At 52.7% G+C, this 22,843-nt stretch overlaps 4 protein-coding genes across 4 annotated transcripts in view; 3 read left to right on the forward strand and 1 right to left on the reverse strand.

Annotated features, from left to right (window-relative positions):
* Positions 1-869: 869 nt before the first annotated feature.
* On the forward strand, positions 870-3,170 carry LOC117652429 (hsp90 co-chaperone Cdc37). The gene is made up of 7 exons (XM_034397326.1): positions 870-1,053; positions 1,273-1,406; positions 1,481-1,634; positions 1,710-1,928; positions 2,020-2,195; positions 2,284-2,473; positions 2,562-3,170. Exons 1-7 carry the CDS (start codon positions 1,021-1,023, stop codon positions 2,790-2,792), a joined length of 1,137 nt encoding a protein of 378 aa, XP_034253217.1. The 5' UTR covers positions 870-1,020; the 3' UTR covers positions 2,793-3,170.
* LOC117652431 (peroxisome biogenesis factor 10) lies at positions 3,016-4,865 on the reverse strand. Its single transcript, XM_034397328.1, has 5 exons — positions 4,434-4,865; positions 4,196-4,353; positions 3,878-4,120; positions 3,639-3,781; positions 3,016-3,564 (listed from the first exon to the last, which is right to left on the reverse strand). Exons 1-5 carry the CDS (start codon positions 4,558-4,560, stop codon positions 3,294-3,296), a joined length of 942 nt encoding a protein of 313 aa, XP_034253219.1. The 5' UTR covers positions 4,561-4,865; the 3' UTR covers positions 3,016-3,293.
* Positions 4,866-4,964: 99 nt separating this feature from the next.
* Positions 4,965-6,954, forward strand: LOC117652430 (threonine aspartase 1-like). The gene is made up of 8 exons (XM_034397327.1): positions 4,965-5,236; positions 5,336-5,403; positions 5,479-5,753; positions 5,840-5,919; positions 6,001-6,068; positions 6,164-6,467; positions 6,550-6,698; positions 6,788-6,954. Exons 1-8 carry the CDS (start codon positions 5,200-5,202, stop codon positions 6,887-6,889), a joined length of 1,083 nt encoding a protein of 360 aa, XP_034253218.1. The 5' UTR covers positions 4,965-5,199; the 3' UTR covers positions 6,890-6,954.
* Positions 6,955-16,666: 9,712 nt separating this feature from the next.
* Positions 16,667-22,843, forward strand: part of LOC117652266 (homeobox protein SIX6) — a 38,111-nt gene continuing 31,934 nt past the window's right edge. Inside the window, exon 1 of the mRNA XM_034397036.1 lies at positions 16,667-17,256. Coding sequence (XP_034252927.1) covers positions 16,673-17,256 — 584 coding nt within the window. The 5' untranslated portion in view covers positions 16,667-16,672. The remainder of the gene's footprint in view (positions 17,257-22,843) is intronic.

The following is a 22,843-nucleotide window of genomic DNA, read 5'->3' on the forward strand; positions in this document are numbered from 1 at the left end:
AGGGCGGGGATTAATTAATTAGGGTTGGAACTGAGGGTGTAATTGGCAAGGCACAGTGTAGGCGCTCGCCATGACGCGCTCTATCTCCCTCTGGCTCTCCACGCCATCTCTCCCTATCTCCGTCTCTCCTTCTCTCTCTCCCTCGTGGTAAAGGGCAGGGGGGGGCGGCTTTTCCAGGAACTGCGCGCAGCACAGTCCCCATGATTCCTGGCGCTTCCAAGAACACTCGCACAAAAAAGGGCACGAAATGAAAAGTTGATGCAATGACATGGGCGATTGGAGCCTCGTCGAACCGTGGCACCCGGCCAAAGACACTGTTGCCACAGTGAGGGAAGTGAGGGCCGGGCTTTTAGCGACGCAGGGAGCGCGTTGAGGCGCAGAGTTTGAAACTGATGTCGAAACAGTTAAGGTTGTCTGATAAGATTAAATGAAAAAAGTAACTTGAAATTTAAAATAAAATTTTAAACAGTTACATGAATCTAGACGACCTGTCAAGCTATTTCAAGAATTCACTTCAAGAATTTTACATTTGATTCATTCTGTGATGTCTTTCTTACAGTTAGTAATATTTAGTGTTCAGATTTTTTTAAAAACCTGATCTTTATTCGGGATACAGTTTGAATTTTTGCGCTGGAGGTACACACTTTGTTGCCAAGTGCCCCGCCGCATCTGAGCACTTAGCTACACTTAGCTAGTGGGAGTATTTGGGATTCAACGCACATGCAAACGCGCACATAGTTCTGAAGAAATTTCGAAAATTTTATCAAGTGGGGTCTGGCACCATTTTTTTTTGATTTACAGACGTTTGCATCGACTTCGTTTTTTTTTGCAGTTGGCAATGTTTTTACCAGTTTCCGACAGCAGCGCCCTCTGCCTCCCCAGTCGGCTTCCAGAAACCTTAACCTAAATTTCTAGATCTTTCTGCAGGTTGAGTCAGATTTTTCAGGGAATACGGTTGTTGCGTTACAGTCTCAAAGCCTTCATTTTCAGTACATTCAATCTTAATTTTCGTTGTATAAAATGGTTGACTACAGTAGATGGAAGGATATTGAGGTAATAGAACTAAAAGAGAGTTACGTTTTATGTTAGTTTGGTGTATAGTTGTATGCTTTGTTTATAGTTGGTGGACAATATTGTTTTGTATGTGTCAATTGACCCTTATGAATTCGTTTGTGACTAAAATCCCGTGCCCTGCTTCGGCTGAAGATTTAAACTGGTCATGTTTCACTTAATTTCATGCATCATTTCTAACAAAGTCTTTTCTGTTTGCAGATTTCAGATGATGAAGATGAAACTCATCCCAACATCGACACTCCTTCCCTTTTCCGATGGAGACACCAAGCTCGTATCGAGCGGATGGAGGAACAGACAAAAGAGAAAGAAGAATTCGACAGGAGAAGAGCTGAGTATGTACTTTAAATAGTCTGGACTTTCTACGCTATTTATGGGTCTTCTCATGACACTTTCTGTGTTTCTTCAGGCATGAACGCAAAATGAAAGATGCACGTCAAAAACTCGAAGATGCTAAACAAAAAGGCTTAGATCTGAGTGAACTGTCGAAAGCTATGAAGGACTTAGAGGAAGAAGAGAAAGAAATCAAGAAAAAGGCTGATGAACTGAAATCTAAAGAGAAGGTATTTCAAAGTTTCCAGTTCTGTTTCCCATCCTTTCTCTGCTAAACCCTTTAACGTGTTTTTTTTTTTACTTAGATTACGCCATGGAATGTGGATACCATCAGTAAGGAAGGATTCAACAAAACAGTCGTTAATATTCCTCCTAAACGGAAAGAGGATGATGAACTAACAGAAGAAGAAAGGGAAAAGAAAATGAAGGAATTTGTCAAAAACCACGAAAAAGAACTCAAGCAGTATGGAATGTTCAAGCGCTATGATGATTCAAAGCGTTTCCTCCAGGAGCATAGCTACCTTGTGAGTGTCTCATACATTGTGCCACTCTTCATAATTTTCTGTGATACTCAGAATATCTTTTGTTAATGTAGTCTGTTTCTTCTTGTCCAAGGTTGGGGACAACACAGCCAATTACCTTGTAATTTGGTGCATTAACTTGCAAATGGAAGGGAAGGAACAGCTGATGCAACACGTAGCTCACCAATGCATCTGTATGCAGTACATCCTTGAACTAGCCAAGCAGCTTGATGTTGACCCTCGTGCATGTGTTGCACAATTTTTCTCAAGGTATTTAATTTCCTAATGTTTCTTAATGTGTATTATCTATTGTGTCTTTCACACACCTTAACTGATCGTTCCCTTGAACCCTATTTAGGATTCAAGTTGCTGATGCTGAGTACAAGACTGCATTTGATGATGAACTTCGTGCTTTCAAAGAAAGAATCAGGAAGCGAGCTGATGAGAAACTCCAGGAGGCTATCAAAGAGCAAGAGGAAGAGGAGAGGAAAGAGCGCCTAGGCCCAGGCGGTTTGGATCCAGTCGAAGTCTTCGAAAGCCTTCCTGTTGTAAGTCAAGTTCTTGAAATGTACCAATTTTCCCTTGCAGTGTACGTTAGTTCTTACTAATAATCTTTTTTTATATTAATTTTTCTAGGAACTTCAAAAATGCTTTGAAAGCCAAAACATTCCTCTCCTTCAAGAAACCATTTCCAAAATGCCTGAGTCTGAAGCTGTGTACCACATGAAGCGATGTGTCGACTCTGGCCTCTGGGTCCCAGAAGCTAATAAAAATAAAGATGAGGAGGGGGAGGAGGAGGAAATATATGATGAGCTTACTAAAGGAGATGAAGCTGCTGCCGGCAGCAGTGGAGACAAGCCAACATAGGATTGAACAATCAGAAAGCAGCCTCTACACACACCACCTGAGGTGTGGAGTATTTGTACTTGATTCAAATTTTGTGTCTTCTAATTGCTGGAATTGTTTTAGGCACATCCGTATTTAATTAACCAATCTCTTTGAGTTGTTTTTGGCGTTAGGTCACAAAGTTGTGCTGATTAGCTTCCCTATTAAATTTATTCTCAGACCATCAATAAAGTTGCATAATTCATTCTGTTTCTGTTGACTGAGTTTTTTGTTTCATACATTTTAATTCATGTTTCATTATAATTTTCTCTGATTGTGATTAATTTTTAGTAATAAGCATCTTGTTTCTAAGTACCATCGTCTTTATATTTCTGTGAGATTAAAGTTTGTGTGAATCAACAAGAAGATTCTCTTTTACTTTTGTCTGCTCAACTATGTACATTTCAAATTTTCATAGAGCATCAATAATTGATAAACACTCATTCTATAAAGAGTGTTCAAAGGTTTCATTTTACAGTAGAACTAATTCCTTGGAATCCTGGCAATATTTTGGATTGGTATTAATCTAGACACTTCCACAAAATCTCTACATAAAGGACACTGAGCACGAGTTTGCAGCCATTCAGTAATGCAGCTCCAGCAGAAAACATGTCCACAAGGTGCTGCTGTATCTTGCGTACGGGGTTCTAAGCAGAGAGAGCAGCGATAATAAGCAGCTCCTGCTCCACTGCTTGACTGATTGGGTTCATCTTCCTCCAGGGAACTATTGGAAACGGCCAAAGACTTCTTCAGTCTGCAATGTAAAAAACATTCACATTAGACCCCATTTAAAATTGGCTAAGCTGATAGTTTTGGCTATTGTATTACCTTGGAAAGGTTGCTGGTATTGTCTGAGCCCATCTAAAACTTGAAATAGCGGTATATATAAAGAGTTGGAACATCGTTACAGTGCTCAAAAGCTGAAAGCCCTGACGAGTTGAATGGTCTTTTAACCACCTTCTGACCAGTACCTGTGAGAGGACAAAACAAACAAAATCAATTATTAATTTGTAAACATTTTTGTTTACTTTGCTAAACTGATGGGTACAATGTCGAATAATACTTACATATCTAATTCCTGCAAGGCGTTTTGAGAGTTGAAAGTATTCACCTCCCCAATAAAACACGCCTTTGTGTAGACGAGTTAAAAATACTAGTGTGCTTTTCAATGCACCAAGACCTTCAAGAAGCGAGGCCCGAGCTTCAACAGTCAAGTCAGATGGAATGAGGAGTTGACGCTTGAAAGCTGCAATCAATCGCTCGCAGACTATCCCTCCAAAACATTCTAAGAGCAGCGCCAAAAGTCTCCTCTGCACAAAAACAACAAGAAAACATTACTTGAAGGAAATCCTTGAGGATCAGGGCACAGGATCCTGCTCACACACCTTCTTGCTTGGAAGTTGCCTGAGGGTACTGTTAATTTGAATTATACCGGTATATTCCTCCCCGAGAGTTTGAATGTCCGCAAGAGTAGTAACTGCAGCATACAGTATTTTTGACAAAATTGGAAGAGAACCATGATATTTCATCCACACTCGATTTCCTGAAAACAAATAAATTTAATTGCATGGATTACGTTTATAAGGAAGGTTTCTGTGCAAAAGAAAAATAATAATTCTAAACCTGCAGCTTTTAAAAGTAGATCTGATGTTTCTTGATGTATTCGTTCCACCATAAGCTCATCACGTTGAGCAGCACGTAGAACTTCTGCAGTGCCCGCAGGCTCAAGTGTTCGCAGCTTAATGACCATTTTTAAAATATCTTCTTGATAAAATAATTTGAAGAGTTGTCAATGTGACAATTGTAGTGAATATGAAGGAGATGGAATTCAATCATACCACAGTATGACTGGTATTTTCAATTGAAGTACATAAAAAAAATTGTTTTTTCAAAAACATCCATTTTAGGGTATATTAAAAACCAACCATAGAGGCAAAAACCCTTCAGGAATAGTTCAGGAGTGCACGAAGCAAACTCAAACTAGTCCTCAACTACATAAAGTGCATAACAAATAATTCACACGATAGTTTCTGCTTCTAACTTCTGCTCGCTCATTTCTTCTGCTTTGGGGAGTAAACAGTAAAAACTGCGAATAACGTTGTGACGTGTAAATAACGCTGATATGTTGTACTGCAATGAGAAATTCAGCGCTCAGCACAACCCACGGTCGCGGCAGCAAGTTCTTTCACTGCAGTCATTACACATATTTGAAGTTTTAAAGTTTCAACATTTCTCTGCTGGATCCGTAAAAATATGAAACTTGACAATTTGAGTAGATCGTAAAGAATTTCGCATGTTTGAAGGAATCTTCAAAACCGGTGACATTGTTGCCCCAGAAACTATTTTGATGTTCTTAAAGTAGTATGTCTTTTTGTAAACAAACACTGATATGTCGAATATGTCGGGCTTCGTAGGTGTACATGCAGGTACGAACTGGTAAATTTTATGTACCTAACCTCCATGCTTGATATGCTCTATGGTTTACTTCAAAAAGTTCGGTATAAAATCTCTTAATGTTCTCGTAGGTGCTGGCGATCACTCTGATGATGCTAGTTCAGCTTACAAAAAACTTTGCAGGGATGCTTGTAGAAAGGTAAGACAATTTTTCTGTTTGTGCAATATCATTAAAGTATTCCTGATTGATTTTCTTTAACTCATGTCTTTGAAGGGTGTGGAGGTCCTGAAACAGGGAGGCAGTGCTCTGGAAGCAGTGACAGCAACTACGTCAGTCTTAGAAGACTCTCCTCTAACCAATGCTGGCTTTGGTTCCAATTTAACGTGGGATGGTTGTGTGGAGTGTGATGCATGTGTCATGGATGGCCAAAGTTTGACATGGGGCGCCATTGGTGCCGTACCAGGAGTGAAAAATCCTGTCACTCTAGCAAAAAGCCTTTGCATGAGGCAAAGTGGTTCAGGCCTTTCAATGGGCCGAGTGCCTCCATGGTATGTATGGTTTGCATGGGTTAGATGCATGTCATTCATCCGAATTTACATTTGTTGGCCTTGTCTGTAGAGCTCTGTCTTTGCAGTCTTCTTGTTGGAGATGGAGCTCGCTTGTGGGCCGAAGAAGTGGGGATACCCACCACGGATCCGAAGTCTCTTGTGTCTGGTATGGCAAAGCTTTCATATTTATTTTGAAACCCCTTTTTATTCTTCAAGTACTAAAATTGCTTGCTCTGTTTATTGTCAGAAAGATCAAGGAACATATACAACCACTACAAAAAGAAGCTGGCCAAAGTTCAGAAGAAAGATATAAATGTAAGTTCCATAATCTATGCTTTGTTAAATATTGACTCCACTCCTTCAATTTTTGTCTTAATGCTTTTATAGTAACATTTTAAATATTTTGACAGACACTTAGCCCACTTGATACAGTTGGTGCAGTTTGTGTGGATGGGCAAGGACACGTGGCTGCTGCCAGTTCAAGTGGTGGCATCATCTTGAAACACTCCGGCAGGGTGGGTCAGGCTGCGATGTTTGGTTGCGGCTGTTGGGCTCAAGAAGGCAAAAATGGTCAAAGCTCTGTTGCCACAAGCACGTCAGGCTGTGGTGAGTACTTGATCCGCACTATGCTCGCAAAAGAAGCAGCAATCGACCTTATGACAGCAGACTGTGGCACCACTTGTCTTCATGGAACTATGGTCAATAAATTTTTAGGTAAGTTGTAAAATGGAATACGGCTGGCTCTTGAGGCTCTTGTTTGTTTGCGGAGAATCAATTGTTGTTTTTTTACATACAGATTCACCCTTCTTAGCTGGAATGCCTGTGCGTCTTGGCGGTGTGATCTCAGTTAAATGTGAAGAAGATGGTATGGGCGAGTTTCTATGGTCACATACAACACAAAGCTTTTGCATTGGTTACATGAGCTGTGAAGATACCACCCCAAGGGTAAGTAACTATGCATTAAGAAAAACTATTCGAGCCAAAAGAGAGATCTGTGTCAGTTCTGTTATTTGGTACTTGTCTATCGATTTCAGAGTCACTTGTCCAAACTTCCCCGTGGAATGGCCCCCGGAACGAAGGCTGTTGTTGAGGGAGTAGGATTCAGCTTAAAACGAGGAGATCCCAGCAATTCATGAAACAATCATCATCATCTTATGTTTTTTTCACATTTCTATTGACTTAATAAACAAGAAACTCACGGAAAAAAGCGTTATGTCTCTTCCCGGCGGCTCCTGCTGCAGGCTATACCCCGCGCGCGTACCCTGCTGTCGATACCCCGGTCGGCGGCGCGGGGCGGAGATACCCCGCGCACGGCGGAACGCAGTGAGTATATACCCCCTCCCCTACAAAAGTGCATTTTTTTCTGAATCGGTTGAAAGCAAACATGGCAGAGAAGGCGCGCGGGTGGGTGGGTTCCAGCACGATGTAGAAACGCGTGGTTCCAGACAGCGAAGTAATTCAGGAGTCATCACCATGATCTAGTGGTCCTCCTCAGGTTTAGGATAGCAGGAACAGGAAGAGTATAATGAGTTGTCAAGATAAATTTTATTCTGCGACTACGATGACAAACTTATAATAGATACTGTTCTGCCTGTAAGTACCGTCAGTTGGCGCCCGTTGGCGCGAAGACCACTTGTTGAATGTGCCCACCATGACACCATGCGCTGACACTGTGCTGCAATATTTCGTCTAAACACGTATTGTCGCGAGGGCCTGACATGCATCGTTGCATGCACATGGACCCGTCGTTAGATTCACTCCACGAAGTGTTTTGTTTTCTTAATAGTGTTCTTGAGGCGGAGAGTAGTGGTAGAGAGGGGAGGCGCCTTCCCACCTGCGGCAGCGGGGGGCAGGTGCCTCAAGTGTTGCCCAGGGATCCTCAAGCATCCCCGTCGTCTGTTTCTCTCGCACTCTCGAGGCATCTCGTACTGTATGGGTGTGCGATAGAGACAGTGCGACGGAACGCGCTTTGCGGAATCAGCCCGGCGCTCAAACAGATATTTCCCCATCCGGCGCCGTGTCACATATTTCGGGTGTACGTGCGGCCGAAAGTCGAAAGCTATCACTGTCGCGGCGTCGCGGCGTCGCGGCACGCGGATCGGATAGGACCCGGACAGAACGGAGCCGACACCAGGCCGTTTACCGCCACCGATTTGCATGAAAATGACGAGGCAGGGCGAGGCAGGGCGAAGAATGGGGTTAGATGGCGCCATTTCACGGCCCAGCGGATCCGGCGGATCGCCCGGAGCCCACCCCCGCGGCCACCCAGACTCCGCATAGCGCCGTCGCGTCTCTCTCGCACCCACGGCGCGCCCCAGGGCCGCGAGAGAGACAGCGACCTAGTCCTGTTCGGATTTGAACTGGTCCCCTCTTGCCGCGCGATCCATGCCGGCGTGACTTCCGCCTTATTTCTTTCCTATTCTTGTTTCCTTTCGGAGGAGAAAATTGCGCCGGACTTTTTTTCCCGCCTTGTAAAGTATCTTTGACTCCGAGCCGAGATATTTGACTGTGCCACTGTGCAGCGAGGCTGGCGAGGCGCTCGAGGCGCCGGCCGTTGGAAAAGAAACGAGCTCACTCCTTTCATCGCTGCCTCGTTTTTTTGGCCCGAATTATTCCACCTCACCCACGACTTTGTTTCATTCCCCTTCCAGTGGCATAGTCGATTTTACTTCTCTTTTTCCGGGCAGGCTTTTGTCGCATTTTTCGCCTACTTTGCGGACTCTTGTGTTTCCTGCCGGCAGGACCAGAGAAGAGGGGCATAACCCACCCCTTTGCTACGCCACTGACAATCGTGAATCGAAAAAGGGGCAAATTATGGCACTCTCGCTCCCCAAAATGTATAGGTAAAAACAGAAAGCGTGCGTAATTTTGAAGCCACGCGGATAGATTGGTTCGGCAAAAATGAGAGCGTTTTGTTTTATTTTTAAAAGGTGGATGGACCGTGGCACCGTGGCCCGGTGGTGGTGCCCCGCCTCCCGACGGCTCATGTCAAAGTGTCACCGGCAAAGTGGCGCCACGCCACTGCCATGTATATTTGTGTATGGGAGACGAGAGGACGTGTCTGCATGCTGTGCACAGGATGTTATTGTTGGTTCGGCGCCTGCCGTTGCCGAGGCTGTCGCCGGCCGAGTCCGAAAGGACCCCGGAAAGAGGGGATGGATTCGAGCAACGAGAAAATAGATCGTTTCGAGATCTCGAAACGACTTTCGCGTTTCTAAAATCAACTGGGATCTTTTTCTCTGCAAGGCAAGCAAACGTCTCGGTTAGCCGCGCCGTTTTCGGTCTGATTTTAAAAATTTTGAGGAAAAAGTTTTCCTCCCCCCCCTCGGCCGACACCAGCCACAAGCCAATTACGCTTTATGAATGAATGGACGAATGAATGGATGGTGAAACTCGAGGGCGCGGCGGGCCGGCCGGCCGAGGGCCTTTTTCGCGCACTTTTTAAAAACGCAGAAAGATGGGGCGAGATTCGATGACGCGCCGCACAATGAATGCTTGTATCGCCACACTGAATGCAGTTTAGCACGCCACTGCAAAGAAAAGGCCGTGAATGCGGAGCAGTGGTGAGCCGTGGTGAGCAGCAAGACAATGTAACAAAACAAGCGAGGCTGGGGGGCGGGCAGCGCGTTGCGGCCCTGCGGTGCCCTGCGGCCGCGCTCCCAAAATTTAATCTGCTTTTCGGGTCAATAGGCTCTGTGTATCCCATTCCAGCGATGACTACTCGGGTTTCTTGTTCCGCCGTCCGGCATCGGGGGATCGACTTTGGTTCGGGGAGTGTTTAGTGCACAGCGTGCGTGCTCCACGGGTGATAGCATCAGTGACACCTGAGGTCTATTTCCACAACTTCTGCGAACGTGCCTGGCACTGCCTGCGAAGGACGATCCTTTCGCTGACGGGTCAATTTTTGACAGTTTTCAAACACGAAAAATCCTCGCCGAGAAAGAGAAAAAAAAAAACATCTGACCGCTGTACAGTAGACTCAACTGCACACCATGGCGGCCAGACCAGCATGCTAGTCTTTACATAATGTTCAGTTCAAGGCCAATTTGGAGCGCGTGATGGAGCGGACCTTTATAGTCACGAGTCAGCTTCAAACTTTAAGAACGTGTTTTTAAATAAATTTATTTACACTCAAAATGTCTTACAATAAAAATTAAACTGTGCTATATAGTGTTTATCAAAATTATGGAGAAATCTCATTTACGTCTGTACACTCTGAAACAACAGCAGCCCAACAACATGCCCGCTTCAGTGTCCGTGCGGACGCGCACTTTGGATAAAACATGTGGCCCAGGCGGTCCGGCGGTCGAATTTGAGTCTAATAAGTCGGTTTATGAAAACTTTGGTGTAATCCAATCCGCTGCGCATGGGGGTCGATGGCGGCGGCCGGGCCCCGCCCCGCTAACGCGTGTAAACGGTGATGTAACCCAAGATTAACCGAACGAGACGACGCGAGCGGAGCAGAGCCGAGCAGAGCGAAGCGATTTGGCAGGCTGTGCGCGGCGTGCGCGGGGTGGCTCGCCCGGTCGCGGTGAAGCGACTACATAGCGAGGGGGTGACTATATAACTGCACTATCAGGTTATCCGCTTGGATTAGGCACGCTTGGTTCGGCGGGCTCTGTTGCCGCCCACAGTGCGGCGAGCCGCGCTTTCATCGCTCTGTCTCTCTCGCGCCCCAACGGGACGGCCCGTGAGTGAGGGAGACAGAGCCTTGCGGTGTGGTAACAAGTACGACGCACAGGCTTATCCGAATCCCAGGCCGCGGAACCGACCGGAACGAAAGTTCCAGCCGAAGAACGACCAAGTATCAGAAATGAGGATCGAGTCTGAAACGAGTGTCGTTCCATGCTCCATGTGGTCCGTCGCAGGCCTTGCCTTGCCGCGAAAGCAGTTGCACTGTACTTCCCCGATGAGAGATGGGAACTGTCGATAGTCAAATCGAGGTCGACGACATTGTCCCAACGTGTCCGTTACTGTCGCGGGCTCCCCGTTCGGTCGCCATCGTATCGTCTCCGAATCCAAACTCTACACTTTTCACAGTGTTACAGCTCGCGCCCGCTGGTCTCCGCGGCACACTTCGGTCCACTCCATTGACTACAGCAGCTCCGAGATTATGTCGCTCTGTCTCTGTGGCACTCTTGGGGCGTTCCAGAGGTGCGAGAGAGACAGAGCGACGACTCTCGGCTGGCTGCTGGGTGGCAGTCCGACTCATGGGCCCGCTCGGTGTCCTTGTCGGCCCCTCGCAGCCTCACTCACTCTGTCTCTCTCGCACTGGGGGCTCCGAGGTTTGGTGCGAGAGAGACAGAGCGTGGCCGCCGCGGTGCAGCGGTGCCCCCTTCCGCAGTGCGGCCTGCTGATGATCGGCGTTGGGTTACATTCTGTTCACTGCTCTGTTCACTTCTGTTCACTCTGTTCACTGTTGCTCAGCTCGCCAGCCCTGCCAGCCCCGGCGTGCCTATCTGAGAGCAATTATCTTGTTAAAGCCCGCGCGGCACGCCACGGCACGGCACGGCACGGCACGCCACGCCACGCCGCGGTCCCCTCTAACTTCCCCCTCTTGGTCGACGCGGAGTTCATGATGGCGGAAGACGATTCAAACAGACGGGGCGGCCGGGAGAGGGGGAATGTGATCGATTTCAAAGTGCGTCATTTTGGGCCGGGTTTGTGCGGGCGAGAGGAGAGCCGGCGAGTAGACTCACACGACGTCGGCGTGCCAGAGGCGTGCCAGTGGCGTGCCTCCGCGGTGCGTGGGCGTGAGAGGGGGATGGGATGGGGTTTTGCCCGTCACTATCAACATCGCCTTCGTCGCAGCGTGGCGTGGCGTGGCGGGGCGTGGCGTGGCGGGGCGCGGCGGGGCGGGGCGTGGCGGGGCGTGCGTGCCGCACAAATAGGTCAGCACGCCGTGGTTGCGGTCCGGCGGGCGCGCGGGTCTTTTCCCCGGAAAAGGCATTGCCTCGCCGCAGCGCTGTCGCCGCGCAGTCTGCCGCGAGTCGCGGGGCGTGGCGGGGCGGGGCGGGGCGGGCTGGGGTCGCGGTGCTGGACTCCAGCAGGTGACTCCGGCACACCTGCACACACACCGCAGAAAACGGGGCCGAACGGGTGTCAGCCTCGCAACATGCAAGAAGCACTGACCGGATTCCATCGCGCGCCGCGGTACTTATTCGCACAAAACAACAACAACAACAAACATAGTAAAAAGAGGGGGTAGGGCGTTACTTTTAGAGGAGAAAGTACATATGCCTGTATTTTGTGTTTTATTTCTGGGCGAACGAGTGTATCGTGAGAATTAAAAATCGACACGTACGAGGTGCTGACAGTCTTTCTTGGTTGCTCGGGTCAGCTGGCTGCCTTTTATATTTGGCGAACGTGCGCGGAGGCAGGGCGGACAGGCAAGGCAGGCGAAGGCAACCGTTCGTAGCGGGGATTCCCAAACAATGAAGAAGCACAGAGCGTCTGTCCGTCTGGCTGGGCCGTCCTGTCGGTCTTCTTGGCCGCGCGGCATGCCGCCTGCAGGCGGGGGTGTCGGAACGGAACGTCGCAAGGAGAGCGAGACGTCTGTGTGGACTCTGCGGCGCGTGTCGTATACGCGCAAAAGCAAACAGTAAATATTTCATGAAGCATTTTGCGTTGCCGAAATTCCATAGGGGGATATTTAGCTAGTGGGGGTTCAGAGCCAGCACAAGTGAAAAACAGAGGGGGCAGCACCCCAGCAGGCGAAAGGTTGCACTCTTAGCTTTTTAGCATTTTAGGCTGCTCCCTAGATGCTGAAAAGTGGGCGTTTTTGTCCCTATCGCCTTTTCTCCCCCTCTTGAATTTATCAATGGAGCTGCAGAAAGCCGAAGGGAACTCCGGGGAAAGCCAAGCCAAGCCAAGCCGTGCGCGTGCGTCGGGAAAGTCTGTACTTCCCCTGCGAGTAGTGGAGGCAGCTCGGCGGTATCTTCTGGAACAGCCACTGTCAGTAAATACAAAGATAGTGTTGTGTACACTAAGTAGCTCCAAACCGCGGACCGGTGTCCAAGTCGCGAGTTCCCCGCGTCCCGCTTGAAAAAATTTTTCCTCTCCCCCCTTGAAAGTTCAATTTTCTCTTGTGTCTTGCGCAATGAAACTCCAAACTAGATATATGAACGTGGAGTTTCCGCCATCCTGCTTGCGCCCAATTCACTGTAAAAGTTGAAATTTCATAGGCGTTGTATGATCTGCGAGCACGCTGCATTGCAGCTGGACCCGCTCGGCGTGCCTGCGTCTCGTCTCTGCAGGACGGAGACTGCCTCAGCGGTGGTTGTAATCCGCGGGGAGGCCTCTGCCCACATGTTGGGGCGTGCGTTACGTGCGTTACGTGTCCGGTTCGGCTCGGCTCGGTTCGGCTCGGCTCGGCTCGGCTCGGTTCGGCTCGGCTCGCTGGTCACGCCTCACCACCCCGCGCTGCGCCATGGCTGCGCCGCTACACCGCGAATTCCTCCGCGGTCTCGGGGAATGCTCCGCGTGGCTCCACGCGGTGCTGCTCTCTGGCGGGCGCGCTTCAAACTTCCTGTTGTGTTGCAGTCCTTACGGGGGCGGCCAGGGACGCGGCGCTGCCGACTGACTCCGCGCACATCGCTGTCACCCCCCCTCTCTCTCTCTGACTCGTGGGAGGCGTCAGGCATATGCGCGAGAGAGACAGAGCGATGAGTCCCTTGGACGATCGCGCCGCTCAAAAGGTGCGTCCGTGCTGTGGGCTGTGTGCGCCCGAGACGCATTCCCAAACGCCCCTCCTTCGTGTAAGGGGGCGCTGACAACGGAGGGGAACAGGGACACGCGCATGCCGGTGGCTGTGACCTCATAATTACTCATCACCGTTTTTGTTATTTACTATTAGGACTTCATTTGTTATGCGTTGTTTGCTTTTTAAAGAATGCGTTTAGGAGTGGGTGGGGCGCGACGGTACGGTTGGGAGTTTGTGTGCGTTCCCTTTCGATTCTTCTTTCCTTTTTTTTTCTTTGTTTTTTTTTCGGTTTGTTGTTTGTGTGCGTGTTTTGAAGGCGTCAGATTATAGGACGAGGATTGTCTGGAACTCTGTCAACGTGTAATTTTTCATTTTTATAAAAAAATTCTACTCGTTTTAGACGAACAAAAATTTCTTTTTTTAGCGTCCCTTTTCTCAATTACTTTGCTGTGCTCCCTTTCTGTCTCGTCCCGTCTCCGTCCGACTCGTTCTCCACCGCAAAATCGCCGCGTCTCCTCCCCAGTGGCGTGGCCGGCCTTCGCTCGCACCTATCCGACTCCCCCTTCCTCGCCCGCCTCGCCCGTTTTGATGTTTGATCCACGTAATGAGAGTTTGTTGGAGTGCGCTGCCGAACAACCCTGGCATGGAGTTGAGCCGGGCGGGGCGGGGCGGGGCGGTTTGGCAAGCCGAGCCTGAACACGTCCGCCTGCTCACACCCGCAGCTCATCAGGCTCGGCGTATCGCATCACGACCAGCCATTCCGGTTGCGTTCTCGACTAGCGCTGCCGAAGGCTGCGTCACTCTGTTCGCCATGGAGCGAGTGAACAAGTTCAACCACCCCCTTCGCCTCTGCTGCAATGTGCAACGCCCTGACAATTACAGATACTGAAACTTTTACCTCTGGTAATACTGATAATATGCAAGCTGATGTACAGTAAGCATTCGACATAATCTGGAACTTCATGTGCTACGTAGTCTCAGAAAATGATGCAAAAACATCCGAAAGTTTACGAAAAACAAAACTGAAAGATCGAATTTTGGCAGCGCTACTGCTCCACCGCTGTCAGGGTGGCGAGCGTTTCGTATCATGGGTCGCCATTAGGATCATGGGCGCATGCGGAGTGGAGGCCCCCCCCCCCCCCCCCCCGCCCCGGAGCGGCAGCGGCACCCTGCCTGAATCGATATTAATTATTCGAAACAAGTATAAATTGCCGGTAGTTAAATGTTAAGAGGAGCGGGCTGGCTCGCCGCGTTGGCAATCGAAAGCGAGTTCTTGTTTTTGTTGTTTGCCTCGCGACACGCAAGCGGAATGAAATAAAATAATAAAGAAAAGAAAAACTTTTTATTCGAAAGCCAGAAGCTTTGGGAGGGGGAGGTACACGCGACAAATGTGGGCCGTCTATGTTTCGTATCAAGAAGTATCGAGAATCGAAAGGAATAACCGCGCTGGCTAGCAATAGCATCGTTGAGTACTCTCCCAACATCCAACTACTTTCTAGGACATAAAAAAAAATTCCATGAAGTACAAAGTATTTTTATCAGAAGCTTACAAACAAAATGCTTCGTATAGCAATTCAAAATAATTCAGGCGAATGGTTCGAAACCCGGCTGCCATAATCCGAACCCCGCGAGGTGAAAAACGTGAGCCGAGATTAATTTACCGGACACAGGATTTGTTGTAAAACCGTCTGTATGACACAAAGTGTTTTACACAACAATGTGGCGTCAATGCCAAAGCCAGGGCGCGAAATACGCCGGGGGGCTACTCACTGGCAGGGCCGGCACGGCAAGGCCTGGCAAGGCCCCACCCTTCCGGAGAGGGGGACGGATATTATAATGGAGGAGCAGGGGGAAGGGAAGGGGGTCGTCGCAACACCGAAGCAAATAATAAATCCCCGCGCCAAGCAGCTCGTGAATGCCGTCGAACAAAACGAAATCACATTAAGCTAATCATCGGGACAAGCCGAACCAAAGCGAGCCGCGGCGCGCCGAGCGAACCGAACCGCGACTCACACTCCGCATTAAGCGATCCGCGGCCGCGTCCGAGGCGTCCCATTTGACGACCGCGGCGCCGCCCCGCCGGGGCCGCCAGGCAGGCAGGCAGCGCCGGCGAGGAGGGCTCATCCCGGCGTCGCGACGCTGCGCGACGCGCTCTTGGATGCAGCCCTTCGCCGCCCCGGGGAGGGCCCTCCCCGTGGGGGGCTTCGGCAGGCGTCGGCAGGCGTCGCCGCTTCGGCAGGCTTAGCCGGGAGTTGTTTTCAAGCTCGCCTCGCAAACAGGGCCTGCAAACTATCCCCACCTCGTCGTCACCTCGGCCCCCTCCCGCGCCCCGCCGGCGCCGCCGCGACCCCTCCCCCCTCCCCCGGGCGCCTTGCCGCCTTTGTCGCGGCCCTGCGATTGGCCGCGCGCTTAGCAGGGCGCGCGGACGGACGGCGTTGCCACGGCGTTGCCACGGCGACCGCGGCGCGATCGGCCAATCAGAGGGCGGGGCGACGCGGCGCGACGCGGCGCGGTGGTGGGGGCAGGCTGGCGGGCTGGCCGGGAGGGGGCCGGTGCAGCCCAGCCCGCCGCCGCGCCGCATGGAGGCAGCGCCGAGGCAGTGCCAGTGAGGCAGGCAAAGGCGTCGCGCAGGAGAGTGCGCCGTGCTGCAGCGCGACCAGGCCAGGGAAGTGCACCAGGACAGTGCGGCGATCGTCGCAGCGACAGTGCAGTGTGTGTGTGTGCGTGTGTGTGTGACAGTGCAACAACGGCGTCCCCAACCAGTGCGAGTGACAGTGACGGCGCAACGTGTGACTGCGACGACGGCCAGTGCGAGCACGCCGTCGTGGTCGTGGATGCCGCCTCGGCCGTCACGCCCGTCACCGTGACCGAGAGCGCGCCGCTGTCTCCCCGGCCGGGCGTGCCGGGTGCGGGCGCGCTGGGCGCGCTGGGCGGGCTGCAGCCCCCGACGGCCACCCTCTCCCACCCGGTGGGGCACCCCGTCGACACGGCCACCCTGGCGGCGCAGGCGGCCCACGCCGCCCACCAGGCCGCCCATGCCATGGCGCTGGGGCTGGGCGGGGTGGGCGCGGTGGCGCACCAAGGCCTGGGGCCGTCCACGGCGGGGGTGAGCTCGGTGTCCGCGCTGTCCGTGGCCGCCGCCATGGCGGTGGCCGCCACGGCCAACGGCCCCTCGGCGCCGTCCCCCGGCCCCGGCGGCCGCGGCGTGCCCCCCATCATGCCCAGCCCGCTGTTCGCGCTGCCCACCCTCAACTTCACCGTCACCCAGGTGGCCGCCGTGTGCGAGACCCTGGAGGAGAGCGGCGACATCGAGCGGCTCGCCAGGTTCCTCTGGTCGCTGCCCGTGGCGCACCCCAACATCGGCGAGCTCAACAAGAGCGAGGCCGTGCTGCGCGCGCGGGCCATCGTGGCCTTCCACAGCGGCCACTTCCGGGAGCTGTACTCGATCCTGGAGCACCACAAGTTCACCAAAGACTCGCACGGCAAGCTGCAGGCCATGTGGCTGGAGGCGCACTACCAGGAGGCCGAGAAGCTGCGCGGCCGGCCGCTCGGCCCCGTGGACAAGTACCGCGTGCGGAAGAAGTACCCGCTGCCGCGAACCATCTGGGACGGCGAGCAGAAGACGCACTGCTTCAAGGAGCGGACGCGCTCGCTGCTCCGCGAGTGGTACTTGCAGGACCCGTACCCCAACCCCACCAAGAAGCGCGAGCTGGCGCAGGCCACCGGACTCACGCCCACGCAGGTGGGCAACTGGTTCAAGAACCGGCGACAGCGCGACCGGGCCGCCGCCGCAAAGAACAGGTACGCCTTCCACGACTGTCCCTCGCAGCCCGACGGGCCCCACGGGACGCCCCTCGCGTGCGAGAGGGACAGGGCGACGAGAGCGCGCAGGGCCTGAGACGGGGCCAGGCTGCCCGCTGCGTGCTTTTCGCGGGAATCGCCGCGGGAACTCCGCTAGCCGTAATCGCCTTTAATTCGCTTACGGATTACGGGTGACATCGCCAAGCCAGCGGGTCTCATTGTTGCTCGAACCGGCTGTTGCAATTCATAGTCACAGTCATTTAAAATCGGGGAAACACTTCACTTCGCCAGGCCCTGACCCTTCTTGTACAACCACCATTCATTATATACGAATGGAAAACGCTTGCGGCGTCGAATGTGACGGTAACTTTGCCGATTTCCCTCGCGAACGTAGGTTTTATAAATATATAATTTAGAGTAGATTTCTCCACCGTCGCCAGCTGGAGCTTTGGTTTGTTTTTCCGCTGCAGGTTCGCGGTTCGGCGGCGCCAGGCCCGCCAGGCGGCACACTGTATTTTGACAGGACCGGTAGGGCGGTCGGCGTGCCTGTGGTGCCAGGGCTGCCTGCAACCGGGCACAGCCACGGCACCGCCACGGCACAGCCACGAGGGGAAATGTGCTGGTCATAAGAAATAACGATTCGTCCGCGCGTGCACTTCCTGCCGCACTGCCGCCGTATCAAATCGTCAAATCGGGATCGCGTCGCCGCCATCGCCACCAGGCCGCCGCTCTAAAATTTAAAATCGAGACGTGTTGGCCGCCGCCGCTTTCAGTTACTAAAATCGAGATATTTTGGCGGCCGCCGCTTTACATTTAAATCGAGACATTTTGGTTAAATCTAAATCGAGACATTTTGGTTAAATTTAAATCGAGACATTTTGGTGGCCGCCGCTTGAACTTTAAATTGAGATCCCCCGCATATCTCCCTAAACTTGAGGGAATGTTTTTCTTCTATGGGCTTGACTTCAAGTGTGTATTTGTATGCTTGACTAAAGCGTAACTACTCCTTCAGTTCTACCAGTCTTCCTTCTCTGTGTTGCTATGGTTTTGCTTCGGTCGGTCGGCGCGGTGAGGTGAAAAATGCAAATGCACTGCTTGAGTAGGGGCACGCGTTGTATGCAACCTTCCATTTAAAATTAAAACTATGCCTGTTTTGCTGTGTCCTTTTCATACGTAATCGCAGAAGAGTGTTTTAGAAATTTCATTTAGGCGTTCTCTCTGAGGAATTTTGTCTGCTTCAGGAATGTCATTTATTTTCTTAGATATTCTAGTGGAAATTTGAGTTTGTCGTTGACTTTTAGGTCAAAGCACTGTATCAGTTGCCGAAAGCAAATGAGAATTCAGAGTTCGAAGTTCGAGGTGTCCGTGACACTGCCTGACTCTGCGCCGGGTTGGTCGCACCACTGTATTTGCTGGCGACGTGCGCGAGAGAGACATAGAGAGAGAGAGAGAGAGAGAGAGAGAGAGAGAGAGAGAGAGAGAGAGAGAGAGAGAGAGAGAGAGAGAGAGAGAGAGAGAGAGAGAGAGTGTTTGGGGCCGCGAACTGTGGAGCGAGCAGGATGGCGATGTTTGCATGGCGGTGACTTCCGGCCTCAAACAGCAGCCTGGCAGAGCTGGCGGCCCCGCCGGGGGCAGCCAGGCAGGGCTGGCAGGCAGGGGCAGCGTGGGGCCTCGCCGCGCCACTGGTGGGGGTGTGTTCATGAGGCCGTCAAGCAGCTCACCCCCCCCCTCTCTCTCTCTCTCTCTCTCTCTCTCTCTCTTCTCTCTCTCTCTCTCTCTCTCTCTCTCTCTCTCTCTCTCTCTCTCTCCCTCCCTCTGGGTCATATGTAGCCATATCCGGCACGGTACGGCGTGGGGTGTGTCGGCGACACTGACAATGCCACTGCGATAAGCGCGAAACACTCGAATCACCTTCTCTGGTCCCGAATTGCAATGTCGAAGTGACACCGTTTTCGTCGTTTCCACGTTGGCTGGCTGCGCAGGCTGCGCCGCCGGGTATTGATTGTGACTTCCAGTGGAGTGGTTTCCGACCGGGCAGTGCCTCGGCAGTGCCGGCGACACGTCGCACAGTAGTAGTGCGTCGTTTTGTCTCTCTATCATTTGGCGTCATGAGGTAGCGAAGCGGGGCCGCTCTCGAGCCAACACTTGAAGCGCCGAGATCCAATTTGGGCCGTCACTACATCGACTGCGTGCGCGTGAGCGTGTGTGTGTGCGCGTGTGTGTGTATGAGTGTGTGTGTGAGAGAGAGACTGTGCGCGAGGGGTCGGGAGGTATTAGCGCCGTGCATCGACAGGTATACCTGAATGGTTCGTCATTAGTCAAGAAGTAGGGGGATGGGGAGAGGCTTAGGCTAAAAAGAAGAGGGGGGGGGGAGAGAAAGCATCTTCGTGTCGTCACCTTGGCCTTCCGTGGAACGCAATGATCCTCGGGGTCGTTCACAGTGTGGTTCACAGCCTCCGAGAATGGAGTGTGTTTCGCTGATGGACAATTAGGAGAATTCGGGTTTCTTGGACTGGCCGTGAAGGCGACGACCCGCGGCCGAGAGACACGCGTCGCTTCTCTACAAATTGATGAAAAATTTGAAGTGACTTGAGAGTGAGTTTGTGGGAGGCTAGCGATTGAGGGACGTGCCCTGCGGGTCGGGAAGGGCGGGCCGTGGCGGGGGCGCGGAGGGACCGGGGCTGCCCAGGCTGCCCCGGCAGTCCGTTTGCCCCGGGAAGTCCGAGACGGAGAATGAGAGCTTTGCAGATGTATGAGCGTGTGCTAGTTCTCTGCAGTGCGGATGTCCGTCCGCTACTCTGCCAAAAATTTAAGCGCTTCGTTTATTGTCGTCCGATGCGCAAAATATTTTCATCACAGGCGCGCGCTTATGTAAAAAAGTGTACAGTGACGGCTACATTTCTGAATTTTATTGGCGAATTTGGTTGTCGCCGTTGAGGCAGGCAAGAGGGCCAAGGGCACCCGTAGGGCAGGGCTGGGCAGCAGACTGGTTCCGGGAGTCGTTCTCGTCGCTCTGTCTCTCTCGCACGTACACGGGACGCCCCATGAGTGCGAGAGAGACAGAGCGACGGAAAGGCCTCTCGGCCGGGAAACCCTGAATGGCGATCCGCAAGAATCAACTGATGAGGTGTGAAGGGCAGCCAGGGCAGCCCAGGACGGATCAGCCGGCCGCTTTATCCTGAAATGGAGCTGCACAGCTCCACGGCCTGGGCCGAGGCCTGGGCAGCCTTTTCAAGCAGCTCTTCCCGGAAAACGCCCGGACCACAATGAAGTGCTGCGGTGTGCTGATCCACGGACCGTGCACGGAAGGCAGGGCCAGGCAGGGCCGCGCAGAGGGCGTGTGTGGGGGTCGGTCGCCTCAGGAAGGAAAACGAGAAAAAAAAGGAAAAAAAAGTTTTTTTTTTGCAGACGAGGTTTGCAACGTTGTTGGGAAGTTTTCTATATTCCGCGCCGAGCGGAAGAAAGAGAGACAGACAGTCACTTGCGAATTGCATTACACTCCACATTCGTTTTCGCGATTTGTTTTTTGGCAGTGGACCGGGACTGCACGTCGATCGGGGATCGGGAAACATTTCACTCGCGTTTCTTTATTTTATTCATTATTATTTTTTTTTTTGCCCGGCGAATGCTGAAACCTCGTTTAATACCGCCGCCGCATTCCTGGCCATATTTCGTGTTTGAAAATGATACCGATCGAGTGTAGGCCCTGTCTCCACCTCGAGACTTCCTTTGGCCTATTTGCATGCCGTAGCCGCGGGCGTAGCGGCGGCGGCCGGGGAGCGAGGACCGCTCAGCGGGAGACGCCGCGACGCGAGAGAGAGAGAGAGAGAGGGGAGAGAGAGAGAGAGAGAGAGAGAGAGAGAGAGAGAGAGAGAGAGAGAGAGAGAGAGAGAGAGAGAAACGGCATTACACTGTGCATGCATGCGTATTTTGCCGCAATGGAGTTATTCCACCCTTCCCTTCCCTTCCCTTCCTTCGGAGGGGAGTGGACCTCCTGCCTGCAAAGAGAGGCTCCTTGCTGTTGTCGCTATTGTCGCTGAAATGGCGTTTCGCGGCGCCCTGATTTTCGGACCGATGACGTCGCGTGCGTTACACTGTAGCGGCGGTGTGGCCGGCCCGGCCCGGCCAGTCCCCGGGGGGACCTCGTCCTTCTCGGCGTCCTCGGCGTCGTCGGCGTCCTCAGCCAGCGCGTCCTGGATGGAATTTGCCGCTGATTTAAATGGCATCCTCGGAGGGATTGGATTGTTTTGTGCGACGACGAGAAGAAGCGGGGAAGAAGTCAGTCGGCGTTCCCCGGGGCGGTGAGTCGTCCCGTTGCTGCGGCGTTTGCAGTGTGGGATGTGCTGCCAGGATGCCGCCCTGGATGTCCTGCACCAGGCTGTGCGGGGACTGGGTGCGAGTGGGCAAGGGGCAGTCGTGGAGAGCTCAACGCAAGTCGCTCACGGCCTCTACTTGTTCCGGGACGCCGCGTCGGCTCCCGCTTTGCACCATCGCTTCTATCTGTTCTTCCTACGTGCGAATCAGGCAGAGCGGCTCACAGTGGGCCGAAGCCGGGGGAGGCGGCCAAAATCCCGACGCGTTTTTAGCTCCAGAGCCTAAATGGGGCTCGAACCGACGTGTGACCCCACCAATGGATAGCTTTCCCAACGAGGAATCATTGGTGGGGTCACACGTTCGGTTCGAGGCCTATTTAGGCCCCTGGAGCTCAAAACGCGTCTAGAGTTTTGGGGCCCCCTCCACCGGCTTTTGGGCCCCCTGGCGGCTCTCAAAGTAGAGTCGTGGGGTTTTTGGAGGGATAGCGGCCGATACGCCGAACGCGTTGTGCCCGAGGTGTCATCAGCGCCGCGTCCGATGAACCTACTACACTGGAGAAGGCGCAGCGGCGCAGCGCGGCGTGATGGCGGGTTTGGATTTAACAATCTGCTCCAGACCCCCTCCCCCTCCCCGGCCACCCTCTGCGGACGAAGCCGTCACCCCTTCCACCACCCTTCCCTTCCCCGGGCTGGCGGGGCTGGCGGGGCTGGCGGGTCGCAGGCAGACGACTGACGTAAATTGACACACGCACCTTCTCGGCCCGTCCCTTCCCTGCGATACTGTAGTATAATACGCCAACGTCTCCAAATCGCGCGCGATTTTCGCCCCGCGACCCTCGCCGGCTGAAGCCCGAGAGAGAAATGAGAAAAAGAGAGGGAAAAAGGGGGAAAGACGGCGCGTTGTTGTGGCGGGTGGCATTTGCAACCCTTTCAAGTGAGGCGGCATCAGTGCACGTCGATGCGCACACCCGGGTCATTACCCCCCCCCCCCCCCCCCCCCCGCTCTCTCTCTTTGCTCGCTCTCGCCCCCCCGCCTAATTGGAGACGAGGAAATGACAGAGTCGCAATTGCAAATGGAAATCGAGACGGCGTGCGACACGCGGCGTGGCGTGGCAGTGGCGTGGCGTGGCAGTGGCGTGGCGTGGCGTGGCGTGGCGCGTTCGGGTCCGCCAGTTTGTCGAAAGTCGCGATCTATTTGGAGACGGGGATGTTGGCCGGGACGCTTTGATGGAATGGATGAAAGTGTTTTGGCCGTTTTGGGCGCTGGGATGCCC

This window comes from Thrips palmi, unplaced genomic scaffold (genome assembly GCF_012932325.1).
Source record: "Thrips palmi isolate BJ-2018 unplaced genomic scaffold, TpBJ-2018v1 HiC_scaffold_7, whole genome shotgun sequence".
NCBI lineage: Eukaryota > Metazoa > Arthropoda > Insecta > Thysanoptera > Thripidae > Thrips > Thrips palmi.

What these genes read in the sequence shown, in the direction of transcription:
- LOC117652429 (XM_034397326.1), top strand. Translation starts at nt 1,021, where the DNA reads ATGGTTGACTACAGTAGATGGAAGGATATTGAG. An exon ending in AACTGAAATCTAAAGAGAAG is followed by an intron (nt 1,635 to 1,709) that starts GTATTTCAAAGT and finishes TTTTTTACTTAG; the next exon opens with ATTACGCCATGGAATGTGGA. An exon ending in GTTGCACAATTTTTCTCAAG is followed by an intron (nt 2,196 to 2,283) that starts GTATTTAATTTC and finishes AACCCTATTTAG; the next exon opens with GATTCAAGTTGCTGATGCTG.
- LOC117652431 (XM_034397328.1), bottom strand. Translation starts at nt 4,560, where the DNA reads ATGGTCATTAAGCTGCGAACACTTGAGCCTGCGGGCACTGCAGAAGTT. An exon ending in TCTACTTTTAAAAGCTGCAG is followed by an intron (nt 4,354 to 4,433) that starts GTTTAGAATTAT and finishes ATTTGTTTTCAG; the next exon opens with GAAATCGAGTGTGGATGAAA. An exon ending in ATACCAGCAACCTTTCCAAG is followed by an intron (nt 3,565 to 3,638) that starts GTAATACAATAG and finishes TTTACATTGCAG; the next exon opens with ACTGAAGAAGTCTTTGGCCG.
- LOC117652430 (XM_034397327.1), top strand. Translation starts at nt 5,200, where the DNA reads ATGTCGAATATGTCGGGCTTCGTAGGTGTACATGCAG. An exon ending in CTTCGTAGGTGTACATGCAG is followed by an intron (nt 5,237 to 5,335) that starts GTACGAACTGGT and finishes ATGTTCTCGTAG; the next exon opens with GTGCTGGCGATCACTCTGAT. An exon ending in TCCGAAGTCTCTTGTGTCTG is followed by an intron (nt 5,920 to 6,000) that starts GTATGGCAAAGC and finishes GTTTATTGTCAG; the next exon opens with AAAGATCAAGGAACATATAC.